At 61.9% G+C, this 24,887-nt stretch overlaps 2 protein-coding genes across 7 annotated transcripts in view; one reads left to right on the forward strand and one right to left on the reverse strand.

Moving 5' to 3' along the window:
• DNAH17 (dynein axonemal heavy chain 17) overlaps positions 1-21,663 on the forward strand; it is a 95,206-nt gene extending 73,543 nt beyond the window's left edge. Inside the window, exons 62-80 of the mRNA XM_045813910.2 lie at positions 1,068-1,260; positions 1,566-1,801; positions 2,410-2,532; positions 3,987-4,191; positions 4,603-4,767; positions 4,990-5,130; positions 5,322-5,492; positions 6,914-7,036; positions 7,618-7,811; positions 10,916-11,064; positions 12,092-12,219; positions 12,898-13,125; positions 14,174-14,365; positions 17,289-17,468; positions 17,802-17,984; positions 18,932-19,114; positions 19,431-19,574; positions 19,972-20,197; positions 21,224-21,663. Of these exons, the coding sequence (XP_045669866.2) occupies positions 1,068-1,260; positions 1,566-1,801; positions 2,410-2,532; positions 3,987-4,191; positions 4,603-4,767; positions 4,990-5,130; positions 5,322-5,492; positions 6,914-7,036; positions 7,618-7,811; positions 10,916-11,064; positions 12,092-12,219; positions 12,898-13,125; positions 14,174-14,365; positions 17,289-17,468; positions 17,802-17,984; positions 18,932-19,114; positions 19,431-19,574; positions 19,972-20,197; positions 21,224-21,471 (3,412 nt within the window). The 3' untranslated portion in view covers positions 21,472-21,663. The remainder of the gene's footprint in view (positions 1-1,067; positions 1,261-1,565; positions 1,802-2,409; positions 2,533-3,986; positions 4,192-4,602; positions 4,768-4,989; positions 5,131-5,321; positions 5,493-6,913; positions 7,037-7,617; positions 7,812-10,915; positions 11,065-12,091; positions 12,220-12,897; positions 13,126-14,173; positions 14,366-17,288; positions 17,469-17,801; positions 17,985-18,931; positions 19,115-19,430; positions 19,575-19,971; positions 20,198-21,223) is intronic.
• The window catches only part of PGS1 (phosphatidylglycerophosphate synthase 1), a 54,170-nt gene continuing 32,449 nt past the window's right edge, over positions 3,167-24,887 (reverse strand). For 4 of the 6 annotated variants that reach the window (XR_006782701.2, XM_045813911.2, XM_045813915.2 and 1 more), the window contains one exon: positions 20,792-21,316. The gene's annotated coding sequence lies outside the window, so the exon portion shown is untranslated. Of the gene's footprint in view, positions 3,322-20,791; positions 21,317-24,887 lie in introns of those variants that run through there. The other 2 variants (XM_087854039.1, XR_015721231.1) reach the window with 2 other exon arrangements.

The raw sequence follows: 24,887 nt of genomic DNA on the forward strand, positions 1-24,887 counted from the left end.
TCTTTTCTACGTTGTCCTGCTGCCCCCGCAGCACCATACAAAGATGAAACCCACCTTGATAACGTACCTTACTGAGCCCAGATGTGATCACATGCGATCTCTTCAACACGTGATCGCTGTGAGAACGACCGCTGAGAGGGTTCGTGCACACTTTCACGCTAGTCCTTGGAATCCCCGTGTACATCTCAATTCAGACCAGCCACGCGTGACTTTCAGGGGCTCACCAGCCACACGTGGACAGCGCAGCTTCAGAGCTTTCTTTATGTGTTTTCGAAAGTGAGCACTGGGAGCCTGGCACAGAGCCGCGGGTAGGGTCAGTGCTAGGGCGTGGCTTCTGTTCGAACGTTCTCCTACCCAGTGGGCTGGCAACCGCTGACAGGCTGTCGTCAGTGAGATACGGGGACCCTGGGAGATCCCCAGGCCACGTGACAACGGCCTCCAGCAGGGCGTGGACGTCGTCCTGGGTTTGAGGGACTTGACCGTACCTGCCAAGGAAAGCAAAGCGGTCTTTTGGTCTTTGGGAAGCAAGGGCTCCTCGGGTGTGCGAAGGACAGACCTCAGGGGCCCTAATCAGGCAACCCGTGCTTTCTACAAACATCGCAGACTGGTGGGGTCACATCTGGGGCCAGGGGCCAGTTCTCAGGCTGGTGGTCCGAGCCACGTGATGCCTACGCTGCAGTCCCCACTCCACATGGGGCCAGGTGCCCTCTGGATGCCACGTTGTCCCGTGGCCACTGTGGCCACTACCCGGACTCCAGTAGCCAAAGCCTGAGCCCAGAGGTGTCTGGGCAGCAGCTTTAGCGTGTGGTGAACGTTCTGATAAGGTCGGCACAGAGGTGACATCGGCGCACGTGGCTGGGGCAGGGGAGCTCAGGCGCCAGGTGCCTCCAGAGAGCGTTGGTGTTGCTTCCCTAAAGCGGTGGTCCCCTTCCACTGTCACAGCGCGCGGTGAATGCAGGACGTGGAACGCCAGACTCCTCGCCTTGCGAGCTGGAGGCTGCTTCCCGGGCTTTGGGTGCGACCCTCCAGCATGCCTTTGACCCCACTGACCTCGTGTTCACATTTAGGCTGGTAGGGGGATTAGCATCGGAGAACGTGCGCTGGGCTGAATCGGTGAAGAACTTCAAAAGCCAGGGGGTCACTCTGTGCGGGGACGTCCTGCTGATTTCCGCCTTTGTCTCCTACGTGGGTTACTTCACCAAGAAATACCGAAATGAGCTGATGGAGAAATTTTGGGTCCCGTATATAAATCAGTTAAAGGTAAGAGGTTCGGTTGCATTCATCACTCAGGAAATCTGGGGAGGTCCTCCGGAGGTGGGGGGGAGACCCAGCCAAACGTCACAGTCACGGACGCTCTGGCCACTACCAGCTTGGCCAATGCTGATGCCCTTCCTGGCGGGTTCCTAAGTGCTCCATCAGGGCGCTGCGAGTGGTGGTCTTCCAGACCGCGTGGCTCGTCCGTGGTCTAACCACAGCCCTGCTGTGTCGCTTGGAGGGCCGTTTCCCGTGGAGCAGTAAGGAAGGCCGCATCACCCCTCCTAAGAACAAGCACTTCCTCTTGGCAGGTCCCCATCCCAATCACGGAAGGTCTGGACCCCTTGAGCCTGCTGACGGATGACGCCGACGTGGCCACTTGGAACAACCAGGGCCTCCCCAGCGACCGCATGTCCACTGAGAATGCCACCATCCTGTGCAACACGGAGCGCTGGCCCCTCATCGTGGACGCCCAGCTGCAGGGAATCAAATGGATCAAAAACAAATATGGCAGCGAACTAAAAGCCATCCGCCTGGGACAGAAGAGGTGCGCCACGGCGGCAGGCGGGGGCCCGCTGGGGGGCTCCGAAGGCAGCTGCTGGCTGGCTGGGCCCCTGGGCTTGCAAACACACCCGAGGGGTTAGACGGGCAGGTGGACCTTTACGTACAGATCCTGGCCCACAGGTGGATTTGTTTCCCATACTTGGTCTTGGGAAGAGCGCCAGCAGTAAGAATTAACCTCGGGGCTCTTCCCCCCGCCACTACCTGCCGCTGCTCTAGGGAGAGCGCCCCCAGGCTCCGGTCCCACCTGGCCACCTGCCAGCCCCAGGGCTGCAGGCCGGTCATTTTCTCATCTCTCGTCTCTAGTGGGACGCGTGTCCTCATCTCAGGTGGTCACTACAGTCACCCCGAGTGCCTTCCTGGTGCACCGGGGACCTGGGACCAGACACAGGTGTGAAAACATCTGGGGCTGCACTCCCGTGGGCCCTCAGGGGAGAGGCAGGCAGATGCCCCAGAGCTCCCCGCAGGGAAGCAGCTGCTGGCCCCTCGGCCGCTTGTCTTCTGGTGTCTTCTCGCTCCGGGGGCTGCCTGCTGGGCACCCGGCGGTTCCGTCTCTGGCCCGAGTCCTCACCTGGCCCCATGTCGTGCCCCCAGCTACCTGGACATCATCGAGCAGGCGATTTCCGAAGGGGACATCTTGCTCATCGAGAACATTGGCGAAACTGTGGACCCTGTGCTGGACCCGCTGCTCGGCAGGAACACCATTAAAAAGGGAAAGTGAGTTCCTGTTCCACCTTCGCAGCCCGCACGGAACACGTGAATGTGCTCCGTGGGGCTGTGGCCTCTGCGCAGGGAGGCAGCGCGGGGAACTTCCCGCCATCCTGGGAGGCAGCAGGGAGTGCGACAAAACGCCGTCCCCACGGACAGGTGGGAAGTTGTGAGACCACGGCCCGGTCAGGACGCGACACCAACACCTTACTAGTCATCACCGCGGACAGCTGTCCTCGACGGTCATGCTCTTGTTTTCTTTTTTTTTTTAAAGACTTTATTTATTTGTGAGACAGAGATAGGGACAGAGAGCGAGAGAGAGCACAAGCAGGGAGGTGAGAGAGAAGCAGGCTCCCCAGTGAGCAGAGGGCCCGATGCAGGGCTCCATCCCAGGACCCTGAGATCACGACCTGAGCTGAAGGCAGACGCCTCACTGACTGAGCCACCCAGGCGCCCCGCTGGTCATGCTTTTTTCTGTTTTCATACATTTTACAAATCCTGAGCCTCTGGTACTAATTTTTTTATTCAGGTGAAATCTACATTACATAGAATGAGCCGTTTCAAGGCAAACAGTGCAGTGGCACTTGGTGCGCTCAGTGTTGTGCAAGTGTCACCCATGGGGAAGCCCCGTACTCACCCCGCACTCGCTCCCCGTGCCCCCCAGCGGCCGGACCCTGGCGCCTGCCCACGTGGCAGCGCGGCAGGACTGCGTCGTTCTTACGGCTGAGTCCACCAGGTGGGTCTGCCTCGTTCCGTTTATCCAGTCACCAGTTGGTGCACTGAGCTTGTATTACTTTCCTAATAAAAGAAAAATTAAATTAACTTTTAAGATGGAAACATCAGAGCTGGTCTGAGCCACTGGTAAAAGCTGGGATGTGTGCCGATGCCCAGAACAGAGGTGGCCAAGAAACATGCTGACATCCTAGGCTCTGAGAAGAGCTTGACATGAGTGGAGATATCCAAGGGGTGAAGTGACACAGAGGCCCCTGAAAGTGAGCTTGACCAGAAAGAAGGGGAGCAAGGCAGGGAGCAGAGAGAAGAGGGTCCCCCCATGGTGGACCAGCACACCCAGCACCTTGCCCTGGCTGCTCTCAGATTCCCCCGGGGAGCTTCTAGGATGGAGCGGTGTTCTGAATGGGACATTGGTGTCTTTCTGACGTTCGTGGCTCTGGGGTGGGGCCCGGGCAGCGTGTTTCTGCACCGGCGCCCAAGGGAATATGACGTGCGGTGGGAGCCGAGCGAGCACTCCTATAAGGATCAGAACAGCCAGAGACAGCAGGTGCACCTTCTAGAAGGTCCCGGCCGTAGACCAGAGAGGAAGACTAGAACAAGAAGAGACACAGTCCTTTCCCGGCGACCAGAGGAGGGTTCCTGGTGGTGCGACGCCCGGGGCGGGGTGGGGGCACCGGGCTGCTGCTGCTGCCGCCGGCACCCCTCCGACCCCTCCCTCCCCTGACGGCCAGGTTCATCAAGGTCGGCGACAAGGAGGTGGAGTACCACCCCCAGTTCCGCCTCATCCTGCACACCAAGTCCTTCAACCCGCACTACAAGCCGGAGATGCAGGCCCAGTGCACCCTGATCAACTTCCTGGTCACCAGGGACGGGCTCGAGGACCAACTCTTGGCGGCCGTGGTGGCCAAAGAGCGCCCGGATCTGGAGCAGCTGAAGGTACGGGGCCTGACGTCACAGGGCGCAGGGCGGGCCGCTCAGGTCGCCGCCAGGTCCCCTGACGCGGCAGCCGCCACCCCGACGCGGCTCCCCGGACGTGCCCCCACCTGTCCCACCGGTCGGATTTTGTGCGACAGAGGGAGCCGCTCTTCCTGCCCGCGGCCTCCCAAACCGAACTCCAAATCCAACAGCCGCTTCTCTGACGGAAGACGAGTCTCGGCGGTGCCCAGACGGCCCGACGCGCCAAACCGCAGCCCCACGGGCAAGGTCTTTGCTGCAGGCCCTGTGCACGGTGGCCGGCACACACGGGTTCAGAGCGGCCCCCACGCCCCTCTCAGGCTTGTGGTGCCCCTCCCGTCCCAGCTGGGGCCTTGGCTGAGCCCCCCTCCCAGCGCTCTGTCCCTCCCGCAGGCGAACCTCACCAAGTCCCAGAATGAATTCAAGATAGTTCTGAAGGAGCTGGAGGACTCCCTGCTGGCCCGGCTGTCCGCCGCGTCGGGGAACTTCCTGGGGGACACGGCCTTAGTAGAGAATCTGGAGACCACCAAGCACACGGCCAGCGAGATCGAGGAGAAGGTGAGAGACCGCCTCCCGGGCCTGCCCCGCACCCCCCGCCAGAGTGCACAGCAGGCTTACCACCGCCCGGACAGTCACTGGGAAGAGAAGCCACCGGGCCACGCGTGCCACCAGGGCCCAGCACGCCGGCGGCCGGGAGGAGGGTCCCTTGCACAGGGGTGGGCCCACTGCTCACCGGCGCTGTCCACCCACTGGTCCCACTCAGGCGCCGTTTGTTTTAAGGTGAAAGAGGCAAAAATCACAGAGGTTAAAATCAACGAAGCCAGAGAGAACTACCGGCCGGCCGCAGAGAGGGCGTCCCTGCTGTACTTCATCCTGAACGACCTCAACAAGATCAACCCCATCTATCAGTTCTCGCTCAAGGTGCGGCCGGGCCCCAGGCCGCGGGAGGACGCACGGGGCCCAGGCCGCAGGCGGCGGTGGGAGGGGAAGCCAGGCGCAGCATCGGGTGCCCCAGACCCCCACCCACCGCAGAAACAAAGCAGAGCCCCGGCGGGCGGCGTGGGGCGGCCTCGGAGTCCAGCCCCGCAAGCCTCCGGGCGCCCCCTCCCCAGGCCTTCAACGTGGTGTTCGAGAAGGCCATCCAGAAGACCGCCCCCGCCGAGGACGTCAGGCAGCGAGTGACCAACCTGACGGACGAGATCACCTACTCTGTCTACGTGTACACGGCCCGCGGGCTCTTCGAACGGGACAAGCTCATCTTCCTGGCCCAGGTGGCCTTCCAGGTACGTCCGGCCCCCGTGCTCCAAGCGTGGTCCGCAGCCGGCAGCAGCGGTGCCCGAGGGCTGGTCCCCACTGCAGGCTGCCCGGCGACGGCCGCCCTTCCAGTCACTGCTGCGGGACGTGCTCGGGACTCTCTTCCGTTGACGCCAGGCACGGTTCTAAGGGGGAGCCGCTGACGGGGAGGTCCGTTAAGGAGAATTTTACGAAGAAACGCCCTTCTAGTGCATTTACGTCCTGCCCGGCGGGCGGTCCCGTGTCAGAGGTTAACCACCGTGGGTGCCAGAGACTATTTAAGGAAATCAAGGCACAAAGGAATAAATATGCCTCCTGTTCCTACGGACCTGCTGGAATATGTCAGATTTTCGTTCCATTACATTGATGAAACAGCCCATCCACCGTCTGGTTCACTCCCTCTTGTAAGTATGGTGGGAAACACTAATTTCCAGAGAGCTTCTAGAAGGTTGTTTCCATCCAAACTCAAACAGGGTCCAGATCAAGGAGGTTTTCCTTTATCTGTGAACCCCTGCATGGCAGCCCCTTCATGAGGTTTCCCTGCTGAGAGGACACTAGGATATTTCCTTGGTGCTCCCCCTAAATTTCCAAAGAAATTTTTCTTTTGACAAAAAAAAAAACAAAAAACAAAAAACAAAAGTGGAGTCTGACTCAGGTGAACATCTTTGCTCTGCGGCGTCCGACAGAGCGGCGTGGGGCCCTGTATGTGCAGCGGCCCCGGCTCCCCTGCCGTCCATCTGGGACCCAAGACCCGGCCTGCTGGACGCCCCAAGAGCTGGTGTGCACGGGTGACGAGGAGACCTAGAACATGACCCAGAAAATCCCCCAGGAAAGGTATATTCAGAATTGATTCGTGTACAAACACTCACGGCAGCTCTGCTCACACCCGGCATGAGGTGGACACGGCCCAGGTGTCCATCCAAGGATGAGCGGATAAAAAGACGTGGTCTCTCCGCACAACGGCGCTTAGTTGTTCTGACCCCCGCTACGGCGTGGATGGATCCAGATGGGAAAGGCCGCGTCTGTAGGATGCCCTGGACAAGGACGGGCAGATCCGCACAGACGGGGTGCAGACCCGGGGCACCAGTGGCTGTGGCGGGTCGGGGGGCGCTGCTCAGGGGGCTCTAAACAGTGGTGATGGTTGCACACGACATGAATTTACTAAAATTTCGTACTTTAATCGGGTTAAAATGGTAACTGTCATGTGTGTTTTACCATAATTTAAAAACACGACAACAAACAGAGGTGAATACGAAGCTTCGCCCGGACCCAAGGGAAGGACAGCGCTTCCTCCGCAGGGCCGGGGGTGAGAGCGCCTCCGCCCGTCCCGCGCCCGCGCCCACGCCCGAGGTGTCCGGCGCTCCTACCAGGGGCCATGGGACGACGCTGAGCGGCCCCCATGCTCCCTCAGGTCTTGTCCATGAAGAAAGAGCTGAACCCAGTCGAGCTGGACTTCCTCCTGCGCTTCCCCTTCAAGGCGGGGGTCCTGTCGCCGGTGGACTTCCTGCAGCACCAGGGATGGGGCGGCATCAAGGTTGGTGTTGGGACTCTGTCCCTCAGCGGAGGCTCGCTGCTCACGCCGGGGATGTTTACAACACGCTACCACCGGCCGGACGTCCAGGGACCTGGGGAGGCCCCAGAGGTGGGGCTGGAGGGCAGGGGGCTCCCGCCAGCTCGCAGGAAACTCTACTTTCCTATATTCGAACACAGCCGTCACCCCGACCGGCACACGCCCCACGAGCTGAGCCACGACAGGCCCCAAGGCGGGTATAGGGCGGCCCCGCCACCCCGGCCGCCACCCCGGCCCCCACCCCCCGACCCCGGGCAAGTGCAAGTGTCCAGGCAGTTCCTCCGAGCCGGGCCCCCGCATTCAGGCGCCCTCGGCGCCTCGGGTCAGAAGGCCTGAAGAAGGCGGCCCCCCTGATGGGAGCAGCCCCCGTCCCTCAGCCCTCTGGAGGGGCGGCCGGGGTCCTGTCCTACGCCAGACCCTCTGTCCGCGATCCTGGCCCTCGGTGGCACCGGCAGCTCATTTTAGGGCCAGGCCAGGCAGCCCTCCCTCTCCCAGCGCCCGGGCAGGGGGGGCGCGGGGGGAGCTGAAAGGCCGCCTGCCCCCAGGCCCTGTCAGAGATGGATGAGTTCAAGAACCTGGACAGCGACATCGAAGGGTCCGCCAAGCGGTGGAAGAAGCTGGTGGAGTCGGAGGCTCCGGAGAAGGAGATCTTCCCGAAGGAGTGGAAGAACAAGACCGCGCTGCAGAAGCTGTGCATGGTGCGCTGCATGAGGCCGGACCGCATGACCTACGCCGTCAAGTGAGTGCGGCACCCCCCCCCCCCGCCACGCTCCCCTCCCCCCCACCCCGGGCCAAGATTCTCTACAAAGTGTGGGTCGGAATGACTCTGAGGCCACACGGAGCCCTTTAGGATGCAGCGGGGAGAGAACAGTGGTAAAGCCATCGTCATCTGGGGACTTTCACGCCCTCAGTGACTACATTTAAAGTCAACTTTCGGGCCAGCTTCAGCTCATCTGCAAAGAGATGTTCTAATTTCGTGAGTGATTTCTCTGCCCCGAAGCCCCTGCACAACTGGAAAATTAACCACCATGGCCTTTTGGCCCCCTGTCCCCTTCACTGTGTCATTTCACAGAAGGACTCCAGGAACAGCGACATCACACAACACTGCACCGGTCCCCATGGGTGACATCTGAGATGTCCCAACCACCCTCTCCTGGAGTCGAGAGGGTTTCCCTCCTCCTGACCCAGGGCCGACCTGGGCGCATGGAGATGCCACAGGAAGGGGGACAAGGCAGACAAGGAATCAAGCCGGCACCCATTCCCGGACACAATATGGGGTCTTTGCCTTCTCACAGCCCTAGCAGCCCCAAAGCAGCCAGACGCCCTGGAAGACGCCTGCGTCCCTAACCGGACTCCCCTCTGACAAAGCAGAGGCCCGCCTCCCGCGCACCGTCTGTTCATAAACGTGTCTGTTTTGCTCCGTTGTGGGGAGGGCGGTCACGGGCGGAGCAGCAGGAAGTGGAGGGAAACAAGAAATCCCCGCCACGGGGCAGAGTCATGCCGGAAGAAGTTTGGACAAAGTCTGGGGAAGATCAAGGGGAAGGACACCCGGCCATCACAGCGGGGACATCACCCAGGGAGCAGAGTGCAGTCGGGGGTCCAGGCCCACGGCCCCCAGCGCATGGTGTCACCCGAGTCCACACGTGTGAAGGCATGAGGACGCCCTGAATGAAGTGCCTCAGATCGCGGGAGCCTAGCGCGCTTCGCTGGGGCCTGGGCGACCCCAAAACCTGCTCCGTGACATGTCTGTAGTGTCCAGGAAAGCAGCTGTACCTCCCTTATTCTGTATGGGCCGTGTAGCTTGAAAGCAAGGAGACCCGGATCCACACTGAGTAAGATAAGCACAGTCCACAGGTGGCTTGTAGGCCGGCGCCAAAGCCTTAGCTCACTCGCGCCCCCAGTGGCCCCTGACGCTCATGGGCCCAGAGATGGCAGCGACTGGCCTGGGGCACGGAAGTGGGAGGCCAGGAAACTGCCTCTTTCCCAAAAAAGCCCAGCTTCTGTGGTGTAGACGCCCTGGGGCTCACGGGCAGCGGCCGGAGCTGGCCCCAGCTCTCCTCTGCCAAGGACGCGGTGCCCAGAGTGGGAACCAGGTGCGTGCGAGTCATTAATTCGCGCACGGAGAATGACCATGTGGCCTGGCAGCGTCACTAGCAACAGTGATGTAGTGACCTTCCTGTCTAGGGCAGGACGTGGGGCATTCTGGGAGTCCCTCCTGGACAAGGATGCTAGCTCCGCGTTCCGAGGCAATCCCCAAGGCCGGCATCGGGTACAACCGGGGCGGGAGCACGCGCGACACCCCGCCCGGAGCCCGCGGCGGCTCAGCGAACCGCACAGAAGCCAGCGAAGGCCAGCGCAGGGGACAAAACCCGATCAAGGGGTCCCCAGAAAGTCCTGCCGACGCCGCAGTCTCCACGGAGCCGGAAGGTGTGGGGCGGCCCCGAGGGAGCCCGTCCCTCCCGCTGTTCTGTCGAGGACTGACTTGCCGCTCGTAAAGACACCATCTTAGTGAACCACTCAGAAAGTAGTGAGCTCAGCCATCGGTGAGGAAGGCAGAGGTGCAGAGGGAGCGAAAGGTCACCCCACACAACACCAGATTTCCCGTAAAAGGGGCCCCAATTGACCCCGGACTTCTGAGGCTCAAGAAAGTAAGTTTGGGGCTTGGAACACAGAGCAGCTTCTGTAAAGACAAGTATTTATGTAAATTCCTTTTTTTTTCTTCCCGTGATTTTTCTGATGAACCATGTTTTGTGGTCCGTGAGTTCACCATGATAGCCGCAAACGTGAACTTCCTTCCTCCTCAGACCCCCAGTCGGGGGAGATCACCAGGACCAAAGAGAACTGTGTTCGGCTCCTTCCTGCAGCCCTTGCTGGACACCAGACAGAAACCGTGTGGGAGACGGAGTTGCTAAAACCCAACCCCTTCCCTGGGAGCACACAGGGCTCGAGGGACCCCGGGGCCACCTGGCGCTGGGGCGTGCGCACCTGGAATGCCCTGGGTTGTGGCCCCACTGAGGCTTGTGTTCCCTCCCAGGTGACCTGGGAGCCTCTGAAAACGGGGCCGCAGGAAACCACTTCCCTCCTGCTGGCACGTGGGCCGCTCCAGGAACGCGCACGGTGCAGGGCCCGGCAGGGACGGAGACGGGGAGCACCTGCTTCCCCAGCAAAGAGGAAAGCCCCCAAGATTACCTTCGGGCCTGAGACCCTGCGCTCTGCTTAAGTCCACCAAGGGGCGCCTGGCTGCCTCGGTCAGAGGAACATGTGACTCTCGATCTCAAGGTCATGAGTTCAAGCCCCACGCCGGGTGTAGAGATGACTTAAAAATAAAATATTTAAGGGGTCCCTGGGTGGCACAGCCGGTTAAGCGTCCAACTCTTGATTTCAGCTCAGGTCATGCTCTCAGGGTCGTGAGATCCAGCCCTGCGTTGGGCTCCACACTCAGAGGGGAGTGTGTCTCCTCCCACTCATGCTGTCTCTGTCTCTGTCTCTCAAATAAATAAGTCTTGGGACACCTGGCGGGCTCAGTTGGTGAAGTGTCTGCCTTCAGCTCAGGTCATGATCCTGGGGTCCTGGGATTGAGCCCCATGTTGGGCTCCCTGCTCAGAGGGGAGTCTGCTTCTCCTTCTCTCTCTGCCTGCTCATTCTCTCTCTCCTTCTCTCTCTCTCAAATAAACAAAATCTTTAAAATAAGTCTTTTAAAAATTAACGAAATAAAATAAAATCTTTAAAGAAATAATAAATAAGTAAAAGAAAAGAAAGCCCACCAAGAAAGGGCCCTTCGCCCGGGTTCCCCGCTTACACCACCCCCTACGCCTTCGGGTCTGACCAAACATGTCTCGTCAGGAATTTCGTGGAGGAGAAGATGGGCAGCAAGTTCGTGGAGGGCCGGAGCGTCGAGTTTTCCAAGTCCTACGAGGAGAGCAGCCCCTCTACTCCGATTTTCTTCATCCTTTCCCCGGGCGTTGACCCCCTCAAAGACGTGGAAGCCCTGGGTAAGTGCAGCCAGCCACGGAGGCCAGAAAATGCACATCAGGGCCGCCGCAAGGTGCCCCTAGACCCCCGTGGGGACGGCTCTCATCAAAAACACAAAACCTGAGGAGCCCAGGAGGAGACACAGAAACAGAGGCCCTGGCGTTGCCGCGGGCCCGGGAGGGGGCGCAGCCGTGCGGAAAGCAGGCCGGTGCTTCCCGGGCAGGGGACACACGCAGTCGCGTGGGACCCAGCGACCCCACGGCTGGTGTGCGCCCCGAGAATGAGAACAGGTGTTCGAGCACGTGCTCCAGAGGGCTGTTCACTCACAGGAGCGGGAGGGCAGGTAAAAGCCAGTGTCCATCAGCTGTTGAGTAGATAATCCCAACACGTGAAGCCCCATGGTGGGACAGAACTCAGCCGTCAAAATGAGGTGCCGATAGGCACTGCCTCCCGGACAGACCCTGAAAGCACTGGACACAAAGGCCCCCTGTTCTAGGGTTCCGTGTTATCGGAAGCATCCAGAATAGGCAGATCCATAGAGACGCAGGGCAGCTTAGTGGCCACCAGGGCTGGGGGAGGGCGGGAGCAGGGCTTCCTGCTGGGGCGACGGAGAGCGCTGGAACCAGACGGATGGTTGCCCAACACTGTGAGTGAATTACATGTCCCTGAATTGTACACTTGAAGACCGGTTTGAAATTGGCAAATTCAATGTTCTGTGTTTTTTGTTTTTTTTTTTTTTAAGATTTTATTTATTTATTCGACAGAGATAGAGACAGCCAGCGAGAGAGGGAACACAAGTAGGGGGAGTGGGAGAGGAAGAAGCAGGCTCATAGCAGAGGAGCCTGATGTGGGGCTCGATCCCATAACGCTAGAATCACGCCCTGAGCCGAAGGCAGACGCTTAACCGCTGTGCCACCCAGGCGCCCCTGTTCTGTGTTTTTTACCACGATACCACACAAAGCAGGGAGGGGTGGGATTCCCGGCGGGATGGCAGAGCCGCGGCCTTCGTCAGCGGCCCCCACGCACTTCCTGCTCTCTTTCCTTCAGGGAAGAAGCTGGGATTTACCATAGACAACGGGAAACTGCATAATGTGTCCCTGGGGCAGGGGCAGGAGGTGGTGGCCGAGGACGCTCTGGACGTGGCTGCAGAGATGGGACACTGGGTCATTCTGCAGGTACGGGAGCGCCCGCACTCACACCCGTGGGAGGGGGCAGGCGGCTCCCGCACCACGTCCCCTCCGCCTGGTCTGCGGGCGGTGTGGCCGTCACCACCACCTCTGCGGTGAAAGGACGCTGGGCGTTAGGCCAGAGCTTCCCTACAGAGATGGCTGCTTAGAAGCCCAAACTCTGGAATGCACAAAAGCACCCGTTCCTCCTCCTCACTTGGGGGAAGCTCTAGGGGCCCGGGAGGCATTCTGTCCACACTTTGGGTGACCCCTAGCCCGACCCCTGGCTCGGCCCTGCGGCCTCTCCAAGCCCTCTCCTGGACCCCAGCGAGCACCTGCAGGCCTGCCCGGCCCGCACGGAGTGAGCTGACCTCGGTCTGCACGGCCTAGCCCGGTCCCGTGTGGAGACCCCAGCTTCACACCATTCCTTCTACCCCAACCTAGGAGCAGGGGTGGGGGCCGTATCATGTCAGCCTTATGCCTGGGGAGGCCGGGGAGGCCGGGGTGGACTCGCCAGGAGGCTGGAGGTCTTGAAGGCACCGAGCACGAGTACCGGCTCCCAGGCCTCAGCTGCTCAGCTGAAACCGGCCAGGGCACCCGGCGCCTGGGGAAGGGCGGACAGCGGGCACCGCTCAGAGGGATGCGGGGGAGGGACGCGTGGGTGCTGAGCCCTGGTCTTGGCCACAGAACATCCACCTCGTGGCACGGTGGCTGAGCACCCTGGACAAGAAGGTGGAGCGCTACAGCACAGGCAGCCACGAGGACTACCGCGTGTTCATCAGCGCCGAGCCCGCCCCCAGCCCCGAGTCCCACATCATCCCCCAGGGCATCCTGGAAAATGCCATCAAAATCACCAATGAGCCGCCCACGGGCATGCACGCCAACCTGCACAAGGCTCTGGACCTCTTCACCCAGGTGAGGCGGCCTCCCCTCCGGTGCGCGGGCCCCGCGGGAGGTCCGCACACCCTCAAGCCCGACACGAAGGCGGCTCTGGCCTGCACTGCTGGGGAGCAGGCTCTGAACCCCGAGGACCGCCCCACGCTGGTTCCCGCCGCTCCGTGCCACCCCCAGCACATGCACGTGCACACCTCGCACCCCAAAATCAATATATTCCTGGAAGACTAAGTAAAATGCACCTAGTGTGAAATGCAGTCAAGCTACAGCTTTAAAAACAAAAATGCGTTATTTTTAATCCATCACCTGCGAGTCAGCACAGGCCCATGCAGTGCGGTTCCTGGGTTTCCTGGAGCCCCTCAGGAAGGGGCCCGGCTCCGGAGGGCGGTGTGCCGGGGCTCCGGTATGTCCCGGCCCCCTCCCTGGCTCCTCAGGAGACAGACGGAGATGCCCCTGGTTGGCTCAGGCTGCCGCCAGGCCTCCCTCAATCCCCAGCTTACTTCCGTGGGACAGCTCCCGTGGCCTCTCCCTCCCCATCCAAACTCCCATCCTGCCCCCCCAGCCCAGCCCCCCTCTGCAAACCCCTACATCTACGTTCATCCTCTTGGCACCTGATCTGTTCTGCACCAGAACCTTCTGGGTGCACACTTACCCCCAAGTGGAGTCTAAAACCTCTTCGAGGAAGCCACCCATACTGTTTGGTGAGCCCTACGAAGATCTGCTCACGGAGCACATTGTGCCGAGGACGCACAGCTCGCGTGGTCTCTAGGCGTCTGGGCTACTGTGGTGTGCGCGCCGGGAGGAGTGCTGACCGCTGCCCAGGGACGGTACTTCTCGTTAAACGAGTCCTGAAATGTCCTGTGTTTGCGAATATTTTATTAGAAAGCAGCATGATGTGACTTGTAATCAATATTTAAGTGAGAGAAGTGCCTTTCTGAAAAAGTAAGGACACGAAAGCACTCTCTCCTCCAGCCCCGTGGACCAGGGGCTCGGGCGGCTGGTACCCCCGCCGCCCCTCCCGCCCCCAGCAAGGAGCTGGCAGAGGCGCGACTCAGGTCCCCTCCCGCAGGACACCCTGGAGATGTGCACCAAGGAGATCGAGTTCAAGTGCATCCTCTTTGCCCTGTGCTACTTCCACGCCGTGGTGGCCGAGAGGCGCAAGTTCGGGGCCCAGGGCTGGAACAGGTCGTACCCCTTCAACAACGGGGACCTCACCATCTCCATCAACGTGCTCTACAACTATCTGGAGGCCAACACCAAGGTAAGGGCGCGCCTGGTGCCCAGCGGGGCTCCCCCCAGGCCAACTGTGCAGCTCGTGCTCGGGACGCGTCCCACAGTGTCACGAGCCAGGCGGAACCTGAAGGTAGGAGGCCTGAGACCCCACCTGCGGGCGAATACGATGACTGTCGCCCGGTCTCTGGCCACCAGCCCTGCAGCACTGGTCAGCTGTCTGGCGGTTGTTCCCCTTGGTGGCACACTCCACGGGGGCAGGCATCTCTGGGGGCCCAGAAATCCTGGGGGCGGAGACAAGGAGGGACCTCCCTGGTGTGCGGTCAGCGTCCGCAGACGGAACCCAGGTCCAGAGGGAAAGACAAAATAATCTCCTGGAACATACGAACACTGCTCGGATTTCCTGATGGTGAAAATACGTGTGTGAAGCACTCTGCAGACGGCCTCAGAGGACGGAGGAGGCCGAGGACTGAGAGGGGCCTTGCCCGGTCCCCCTCAGAGTCTGACTCCCGGAGAGCACAGCCGCTGTGACCCCCAGGAGAGGCAGGTGCCTGCGCAGCCCAGAAGCCTCGGCTCCTCCTCACTAGGCCCCAAATCAGCAGTGACGGGACCGCGGGACAGCGCCAGTGACACCCAGCAGGGTGAGCTGTGGCGGGAGGGCCAGACAGAGGGACCAGGCAGCGCCCCTCCCGATGCCCCGGCAGCATTGCAGCAAACGGCCCTGGGGTCCAGGCCCCCGGGGCTGAAGGCCAGCTCTGCCTCTCGCTAGCTGAGACCTCCCGCACGCCGGGGCTCGAGCTCTGGGGGTCAGGCGAGGAAAGTGCCCCGCCGGGCCTACGAGTGCCGGTCTCCGGATGCCTGCTTGTTTCTCACTCTGCCATAAAAAGCTCGAGGGCGGACGCGAAGGAGGCCAGCGCCAGGGTGGGACAGCGAGCACAGCCTTGCCCGTCCCTCCCCGCGGACGGCCAGAGAATGTCCGAGGACCTCTGAGGACAAACACCACCGCTCCCCCGGCCCCGACCGCGCAGGAGGACGGCCTCCCCGCACCTCCGTCACCCAAGTCTCAGCCCGGCATGTGGTTCACGGGCTTAGTTCCTGGCAAAACCCACACCCGGAGAAGGCAGGCGGGCAGAAGGGGCCAGCAGGCAGCTATCCTGGGGAAGGGAGCTGGTCGCCACCTGCAGATGGGGGGACGGAGGGCTGGCGGTGCACTTCACCGAGAGCAGAGCTGGACACGCAGCTACCTTCCGGCTCTCGCCAAGAAGGAGATGCGGGCGGCGGTGGCGGGGGGGGCGCCGAGAAGGTGCAATTTGGTTAGAGACGTTTTCTGGGGAGATTCACGTGGGAGGAACAGGACTCGAGTTTTTTTTAAGACATTTATTCAGACACTTGCCCCATTATACACACACACACACACACACACACACACACACACGGGCCATGGTGGGGAGGAGACGGCTTGAGAACACCCGCCATGAGCGTCAGTGACCTGTGGACAGGAGTAAATGACACAGGAACACGCGTCCTGCTGAGTGGTGACCAGTCAGGCCGGGCGCGCCAGGCCTGTGGTGGCGTGACCCCTTCTCTGTCTGAGCTCACAGCCGCGATACTAAGTGACCAGAGGACGTGGTCCAGAGCGCTTGTTCCGAGCACACACCGACGCACGCCGACTCTCGGGGGGAGGCCGGGTGCGCTGTGTCCGTCGGCACGAGTGGGAACACGCGTGGTGTCCGTCCCTGCTCGTTAGCGCCACGGCCCCAACCGGGCAGGGAGGCGTGTCCCTGGGACGCAGCCTGCGGGGCCGGAGGGGCCTGAGGAAGCGAGCTGTCCCCGAAGCAAACACATAAACGCAGAACAGCGGCTCAGCACGTACCCAAGATAACCAGGCAGAGAAGAGACTTGAAGTTTAACATGAGTCAAATTCACGAGACGGAATCAGGCCACTGATGAGTCCACGAGTTCTTCACCCGACAGACCGTGTCGGGAGGCCGCCTGTGTGGTCCGGGGCCTGGCGGGACCAGCCGCACGTGTGCGGCGGCCGAACTGTGCGCGAGCCCACACCGGGCGGCGAAGCGGGGTGCAGATGCGAGTGTGAAACAGCTTATTCCGCACCGTGTTTACGTGATCGTCTGCTGGGACAAGCTACTCACACGGCTGCTCGCAAATTGAAACTACCCACGTGACGTGGCTCCCGGGACATTTCTGCGGGGCACCGTGCGGGCGCCTAGCAGCCAGAGCCCAGCTGCTGGCTTCATGGAGGCGGCGGCACATGAGTGGGCTTCAGAAGGTGGTGGCAGAGGGCAGGGGTCCGGGCTGAGCACGAGGTCAGGCGGCCACGCTCTGGGCACCGTCCTACCCGTCTACACAGCCTGCGGGGTGTGCAGGTGGAGGGAGTGTCTGGGAACTTGGAGGCAAGCTCAGCGAGACCGGAAGGCAGGCCCACGGGACGGAGACATCACAAAGGTGTGACCGACGGGACGCTGTGGCCCAAAGCAATGGCGCTCAAGCGTCAACACCCAGTCACCACGGACTGAACTGCTCTGGTCAGGTGGCCTGCACGTGGAGTCACAGGTGGCTGCGCATTTCCAAGCAGGGGTGACATGAGACGGTGCGAGGGAGCCAAGGGGGGCTGCAGGGTGGGCCTGTGGAGCTGGAGGGCCTGGCGCACGGCCAGCGGTCACGATCAGGGCAGAGGCCAGGCCAGGCTGCAGGCAGAGGGGAGCAGGAGGCAGCCCTCGCCAAAGAAGCCGAAGGCGGGAGGTGCCCAAGAAGGGGCTGGCCGCCAAGTCAGACGCCAGAGGACAGCGGATGGAAGGCGAGCCCTGGACCTGGTGACCCTGCAGCACAGTGGGCCAGGCGACAGCAGGAGCCGGGCCACACGCCAACAGCTGACCACGGTTCTTACAGACCCCAAAGGCGAGGGGACGCTTCTAACCGCTTCCGTCCTTCCTCAGGTGCCCTGGGACGACCTCCGCTACCTGTTCGGAGAAATCATGTACGGTGGCCACATCACGGACGACTGGGACCGGCGGCTGTGCAGGACGTACCTGGCGGAGTACGTGCGGGCAGAGATGCTGGAGGGCGAGATCCTGCTGGCACCGGGCTTTCAGATCCCCCCCAACCTGGATTACAAGGTGAGGGGGGCTCTCGCGCGGGGACACGAGCTCGGCCTGGGACGCGACAGCAGCCGAGGGTGGTGCCGTCCCGGCCAGCTCCGGGGCCAGCCTGGCGTCACAAACGGAGCATCCGTAACTGAGCAAGAAGCCGGGCAGCAAAGGCAAGACCGGCTTGACACGGCCTCTGGGGCGGGGGTGTGGACATGGTCCGTGCAGCCGAGGGGGGCGGCCAGAGAACCAGGGGGGTCTGCACAGAGGGCAAGCCGTGGGCGAAACATTCTGGTAACGCGGGCTGGACAGCAGACACGGGTTCCAGCTTGCACGGCCTGCTCACCCGCCACCCCTTCTCAGGGCTACCATGAGTACATCGATGAGAACCTGCCCCCCGAGAGTCCCTACCTGTACGGCCTGCACCCCAACGCGGAGATCGGCTTCTTGACAGTCACGTCAGAGAAACTGTTCCGCACCGTCCTGGAAATGCAGCCCAAAGAGACCGACTCAGGAGCAGGCACTGGAGTTTCTCGCGAGGAGAAGGCAGGAGCCTTAACGCCCGGCCCGGGGCAGAGGGTGGGGCCTGGAACCTGGGTCGAAAAGTGCACCCCCAGAAACCGGGGCGGAGCTGCGAGCTGGCTCACAGGCCCAGGGGGGCTGCCCGGGCGCCATCCGCCCCTGCCCCGGGCCTCCCGCCTTGCAGCCTCTAACTTGGCTCAGCGGGCGTGCGCGCAAGCCCAGATGCAGCACGACAGTCCGTCCCCGGGAGCTTAGAACCACGGGGGCTCATCCCATTAACACCCAAAGAAGCAGAAGAACTTCAGACAGCCTGAGAGCTTTTAATCCATTCTCACTTGTCTGGGTTCCCTCTGCCACCCCGTGAGCAATTCACAGCTTTACGCTGTTCAGTAAATTCGGGACAAGTTCTGGTCACGGCGAGCTGAGTGCAGCAGACCAGACTAGCAACAGTCCGGTCTACACAGACGAGCTATAGACTGGATTCTGCATCATCGGAAGACCCTCACGGCCCTTCCGTGGTCCAGCGACTGAAACCAGACTTCTCCCGACGGCAGTGGTGCACACGACCCCGTGTGGGCCACTCCTGGAGAGGGTGAGACCAGCACGGTCCCCACGGAAGGTTCGTAGGTCACAATCTGATGGGTGGCAGCTGATCTGACGCGGGGAGGAAGCCAACGCATTTGGGAATGTCTGCCGGTGCCAGGCTGGGGTGGCCTGCAGCTCCCACGGCTACAGTCCCACAGCCTTGACGACGGGACCGGAACATTCAAAGCCTGTTGGCCAAGATTACCTCCTCTTGTCAGATGGGTGGCTGCACCTCCGTGACCCTGATTCTCAGGCAACTCCGCTGCCCTATGCTCCAGGAGCCCTCGCCCTGAACGTCCGGGCAGGCTCCTGACCCTGACCCTGAGGGCGGGGGGGGGGGGGGGGGGCACATGCGGTGACGGGGCTTGTCGGGGCCTGACTTCCAGGTGAAAGCTGTGCTGGAGGAGATCCTGGAGAAGGTCCCGGAGATGTTCAACATGGCCGAGATCATGGCCAAGGCAGCCGAGAAGACCCCGTACGTGGTGGTCGCCTTCCAGGAATGCGAGAGAATGAACATTCTCACCAACGAGATGCGCCGCTCGCTGAAGGAGCTGAGCCTGGGGCTGAAGGTAATGCCGCGCAGGCCAGCCGGGACCCAGGGACGCCACTCCAGAGGCGGGCACCACAAGCGGACTCCCCGCCTCAGCGGCCCAACGCGGAGCCCCGGGCCAGGGCCGTTAGCGTGGTCCAGCTCCTCTGGCTTCCCTGGGTCCCGAGCTGCGGGCCGGCCAGGCCGGGGGCGCACACCCAGGCTGGGCATCGAACTGCTTTCGAGGACTCCCAGCATGGCTGGGGTGGGAGAGGCGAGGCTTGGGGCCGGCTGGGGTCGCGTGCCCGTGAGCGGCACAGCCTGGGCCCCCAGCGCCCCATCCATGGGTCTCTCAGGGAGAACTGACCATCACGACCGACATGGAAGACCTGTCCACGGCGCTGTTCTACGACACCGTGCCCGACCCGTGGGTGGCCCGGGCCTACCCCTCCATGATGGGCCTGGCGGCCTGGTACGCCGACCTGCTGCTCCGTATCAGGGTGAGGACGGTCTCTCTGGGCCCCTCAGCAGACCCCCGGCCCCGGGGCCAGGACGGTGGCTGTGAAGGGGGGAGCGTGTGCTCCCGCCAGAGGCCTAGAGGCCCCCACGGGCCTGGCCTTTGTCAGAGCAGGGCCGGAAGGGCCTGGCCCACGCCACACAGACGCCTGACAATACAGGCGCTTCCTGCAGGAGGGAGGGAGCAGCGGCCCCACACCCTCCCCGCCAGAGCCCAAAGCCCCAGGGGCACCCGGCAGGGGAGCCGCCTCGTCAAAGCCTCCTTTGGGACCCCAAATTGTCCTCAAATGTGCAGCCCCTCTCCAGACCCTCCTCTTCCCCTTCCCTCATTTAAACTGGAGCCAGTGGGCACCAGGCTCTGCTGAAGCACGTTTCCACCAGGAGCTCGAGGCCTGGACCACGGACTTCGCCCTGCCCACCACCGTGTGGCTGGCCGGCTTCTTCAACCCCCAGTCCTTCCTCACGGCCATCATGCAGTCCATGGCCAGGAAGAACGAGTGGCCACTAGACAAGATGTGTCTGTCTGTGGAAGTGACCAAGAAGAACCGGGAGGACATGACGGCACCGCCCAGAGAGGGCTCCTATGTGTACGGGCTCTTCATGGAAGGTAACGAGGGTGCCGGTCTGAGAAGCTTCCAGAGCTGGTCGCACGGGGCCGGAGGACAGAGACTAGCTGGGGCAGGTGGGAGAGGAGCATGGAAGGGGCACGTGGACTCGAGGCTTGACACTAGTGGAGACAGTGGCACGACTCGGAGAACGTGCTCAGACGGATATCTGGAGACCAAACATGTCACACAGGGCAACGAGCCCGGAAAGGACAGCCGTGTCTTCGGCTGTGAGCTCCTGTCTCGGGGCGGTGAGGAACACGGCCCTCCCAGGAGGGCCCGGGGGCAGGGGGCCTGGGGCATATGGACGTCTGGGGGCGCCAGTGCTCCCACCCCAGTCCCACCTCCACGTGGCCCCGCAGACAGCAACAGCAGAGAGGGGGCCGGCCGCTACCACCCCCGCCTTCTCCGGCAGATGCCGCAGGGCCGCCAGGCAGCCTGGTCCCTTAGACGCATCAAGCCAAGGGGCAGCTTTCCCGCCACAAACCGTCCCACTCAGCGACTGACGCCACCCCCTTGCCTATGGGGGTGTCAGGGCTTAGCCGGCAAGGGCTCAGGGTGCCCCAATCCCCACATCAGAGACAAGCACAACAGACGCCGCTCTCCATGTTTATTTTGGAATGACAGACAAGAAACACAAACACCAGTAACAGGGTGAGTAGAAACGATAGCAGTCTGGTCAAAGGCAAATGAGAGTTCCGTGTGCGTGTGCACATACAATCGCGTGCCCTGTGCACGCACACGCACACGCAGGCTGCGTAATGCACATGGGACCTGCTGTGACTTCCAGCTGGAGCCCCCGCTTCCTGCCACCGAGGCTGAGAAGGCTGACGGATAGGTGGCGTGCGGCGGGGTCCCAGCAGTCCCGGCGTGCCCAGCGCCCCCGCCCGGGGCCTCTGCTCACCGCCCCACCTTCAGCCGCGCCTGCGCCAGTCCAGCCCCCGGCGCCCCCGGCTCCCCGCTGGCACACCACGCGGCACCCACGCACGGCCCACGGGCCACCCTGACCTCGCCGTGCTGTCCTGCAGGAGCTCGCTGGGACACCCAGACCGGAGTCATCGCCGACGCCAGGCTGAAGGAGCTGACACCAGCCATGCCCGTCATCTTCATCAGGGCCATTCCTGCGGACCGCATGGAGACCAAGAACATCTATGAGTGTCCTGTGTACAAAACCCGCATCCGCGGCCCCACCTACGTCTGGACCTTTAATCTCAAGACCAAAGAGAAAGCGGCCAAGTGGATCCTGGCGGCCGTGGCCCTGCTCTTACAGGTCTAGTGCGGAGGGCGCCGGGCCCCCGGGCCAGGTCCGGACCGCACCTGCAGGCTGGTAGGGAGAAACTCAGCCTTGCAACTTTTATTTTTATAAGAACTGATAGTGGCTTTTTGTTCTCCAACGTCCCCCAGGCCCTTTAGAAGCACGTCAAGGTGGAGGGGCCGGGGGTGGGGGCGGCACGGAAGAGGGGGCGCAGGCCGGATTAAAACAGTGAAGTCACTGAGTTGCACTTGTCTGAGTCACTGGGGCCGGGGGAGACCCCGTTCCCGCTGCTGAGGCGAGCCCCAGGAGCCCAGTCCCCAAGCCCTGCCAGCCCGGAGGCCGGGTGGCCGCACCCTTGCACACAAGCAGCTCAGAGGTGTGGACGCGCAGCCGCGGCCTCTGGCCTCAGGGGTTCTGCACCAACAGGAACCGCCACCTCCACACAGTCCCGACGCATTGATCCCTCCTCCCAAGGACAGAGAACCTTTCTTGATTCAGACAAGGTCTCCTCCCTCCCCGATCCCAGCGCTGAGACACGCCAGTCCAGAGGCGACTCTGCCCCTTCACCAGCCCGCTTTCTATGCCTGCGCACCGAACACCACGAACTCGGTTCCCGGGACCACCTTAACGTGTCCTCGGTCACAGGCTCATCAAGTCCACGATCACTCCCAGAGGCTGTGGGTCCCTCTCCAGTAGGCGCAGCACCTTCCTTTTGTCCCGCCCCTGCGGTCCCCACATCCCGGACAGTCTGCCGCCACACCCCGACCGCGGCCAGGCAAGCTGGAGGTCCTGACCTCCCCGGGGGACACGCGCTGTGCAGGCATGACACCCTGCCCTCTGCACAAGCCCCTCAGCCTGTGTTCCAGGCCCCCGAACCTGTGCAGGGAGATGGGACTAAGGAACACCACCGGCCTGATGAGGAAAAGTGCCCCATGCACGCACAGCCCGCCGCACCCGGGGGCCGGCACGTGCTGATCCCAGGGCTGCCCTGGGATGACCTGGCTGTCACCTCCAGCCATTCCAACCAAGTGAGCGGGCTGCCATGTGGGGCTGGCTGGGGCGGCACACAGACAAGGGGAGAGAGTGATGAGCCAGACACTGGGGGCACAGGGAAGGCAGCTAGTAGGGCCTGCAAACTCCAGGGGGAGCTTGACACCCCTGATGTTCTCGGGCCCACGTGCAGAGCACAGGGAGCCTCCAGGAGCATCTGGCCTCGGGCTAAGTTCAGTATGATCCTGAGGTTTTGTGAGAACTTTTTTCTAAGTAGTCTCACTGGAACCACAAGAGAGGAGACCCTAGAAGACCTAACTCTGAGGGTAACAACTGCAACAATCCTGGGGCCTGGTGGGGCTCAAAAAAGAGAAGGAGAAACGCCCCTCGAATCCTCAGGGTTGGGGGGGGCCCTGAGAGCCCAACCCCTGTGGGGCCGCCCTGCAGGAAGGAGCTGCTGCTGCCCTGGTTACGGGGCAGCCCCTCTGCCGGCCAGGAGGGGTCGCTGCTGCCCTTCGTGTCCAGGCCGGAGAGCCAGGCCTCCACTCCTGCGAACACGGAGAAAACTACCCGTGGCCACCAGGCAACTCATTTTTAATCCCTGGTAATAACCACAAAATGGGAAAGTTTTGCAATTTTGCCTGTAGAGCCTGAAATAAAACAGCAATTTCTTCCGCACGTACTGCGGGTAGCTGACAAAAGGACCTCCCAACTTTTCCAAGAGATGATTCACCTCTGGGTTGCAATCCAGTGACAGGGACCCAGGGATTCTGCCTCCGCAGGTGCTGCGGGACCCGGATCCCCTGCCTCCTGGGGGACCGGAGGGGGGGGCGGGCCCAGGGCTGGCCAGAGGTGGTCAGTGGAGACAAAGGGAGCAGCTGAGCACGGAGGGCACAGGCCCCGATTGCTCAAGCTGGGCTGTGGCACAATGTTGACTCTGGTCCCACAGAATCTGCAGGAATGTGAGCGCTGTTTACCGAAAGCCTCTCTCCAAACACAAACCCAGTGCCCTGGCACATTCTTTCGGCTTCTCCAGCCTAACTGTCCCACGGGACAATTTAATAGCTAGTTTGAAGGCAAACAGTGTTAACTGATGTCCTGCTGCCCCACGGCAGTGTAGCCACGGCCACCACTCCACCCGATTCCCAACCACGAAAGCCTGCAGAGCTGCCGGCCCTGGGGGGAGGGGTGCAGACACCCTCAGCCCAAGACGAGGTGCTCCTAGCGCTGGAGCAAGCGCCCCACGCACACAGCCAGGCTGTGCGGAAGAGGCCGAGCACGCCTTCCAGAGCCCACGGAGGGGACCACTGGCAGCTACCGCCCTTGGGAGGGAGGCACGAGAAGTGGCTTCCAGGGTGGAAAGCACCACCCCCCCACAAAAGATGAGCTGCCATAGCCCGGGGCCCGAAGGCCTTCTCTCAGGAAGGTCTTTCGCTGCGCAAGGTTCAAGCACCTGGAGATGTAGAGATTGGGCAGCAAGGTTTTTCAACCTGCTCCTGGAGACACAGGGCGCGGGCGTGCACCCTGGCCTGGGACAAACCTACACGCTACAGGCTGTGCAGATGCCCTGCCGGGAGACAGTGACACAAACCATGTTTTAGGCAGATGCAATAAAAACGAGGTTCATTCTTCAACAAAAAACTGCAAAGAACAAAAATGAAGGGAACCCAGATAAAGAGAGACTTAGGTAACATCACCCTATAGCACAAGGTCTGGACCTTACCCAGAGCCTGGGCCACCGACACTGAGCATGCTCGGGGGGTGATGACGCTAAGGGGCTCTTGCTCCGGCTTCAGGTGTGACACTGGTGTGGCGTTTGGGGTGGGATTTTTACGAGACTTTGTATTTGGGGGGCTGGCAACATACCCATATTATCTAGAAATACAGACCAGTATGTAAACATCAGAAGAAACAGGTAAGAGAGTCGAAAGTGGCTGCTGGGGAGGTGAGAGGCAGGAGACGGCCGCACGGTGTCGGATCGCCGGCATCACCTTCCTCTCTGGGTCTACGTTATTTGAATCAAAGTAATGAAAGTATGGAGGAAAACTAAATGATGAGATTAAATACAATTTTGTTTTAATGAGAGAAGCCCGGCACCAGCACCCAAGGGAGCCGCTGCCGTGCAACCGTGCACCCCCTTCCCCGCACCTGAGCTGGCGGCCCAGCATCCCGCCCAGAGCCGGGCGACGGGTCCCCTCTGGAGCCACTGGGGGGGGGGGGGGGCAGGGCCACCTCTACCAGCAGCCGCACCCTGCCCAACCTCCGGACGTCGGCACAGCCAAGCAGCAGCCCAGGTCAGCCTTGCTGGCATCCCCCTGTGGGCCACAGCCGGTGGCTCTGGGCGCCAAGTGGCAGCCTCCGTCCCTAGTGGCAGGCTCCTCCCAGTGGGCAGAACGTGTCCTGTCACCAAGCATCCCTCCTGCGCCCACCACCCCGGCCCCCCACTC

This window comes from Ursus americanus, chromosome 23 (assembly GCF_024610735.1).
Source record: "Ursus americanus isolate L20-20 chromosome 23, mUrsAme1.1.p, whole genome shotgun sequence".
In the NCBI taxonomy this organism is placed as follows: Eukaryota; Metazoa; Chordata; class Mammalia; order Carnivora; family Ursidae; genus Ursus; species Ursus americanus.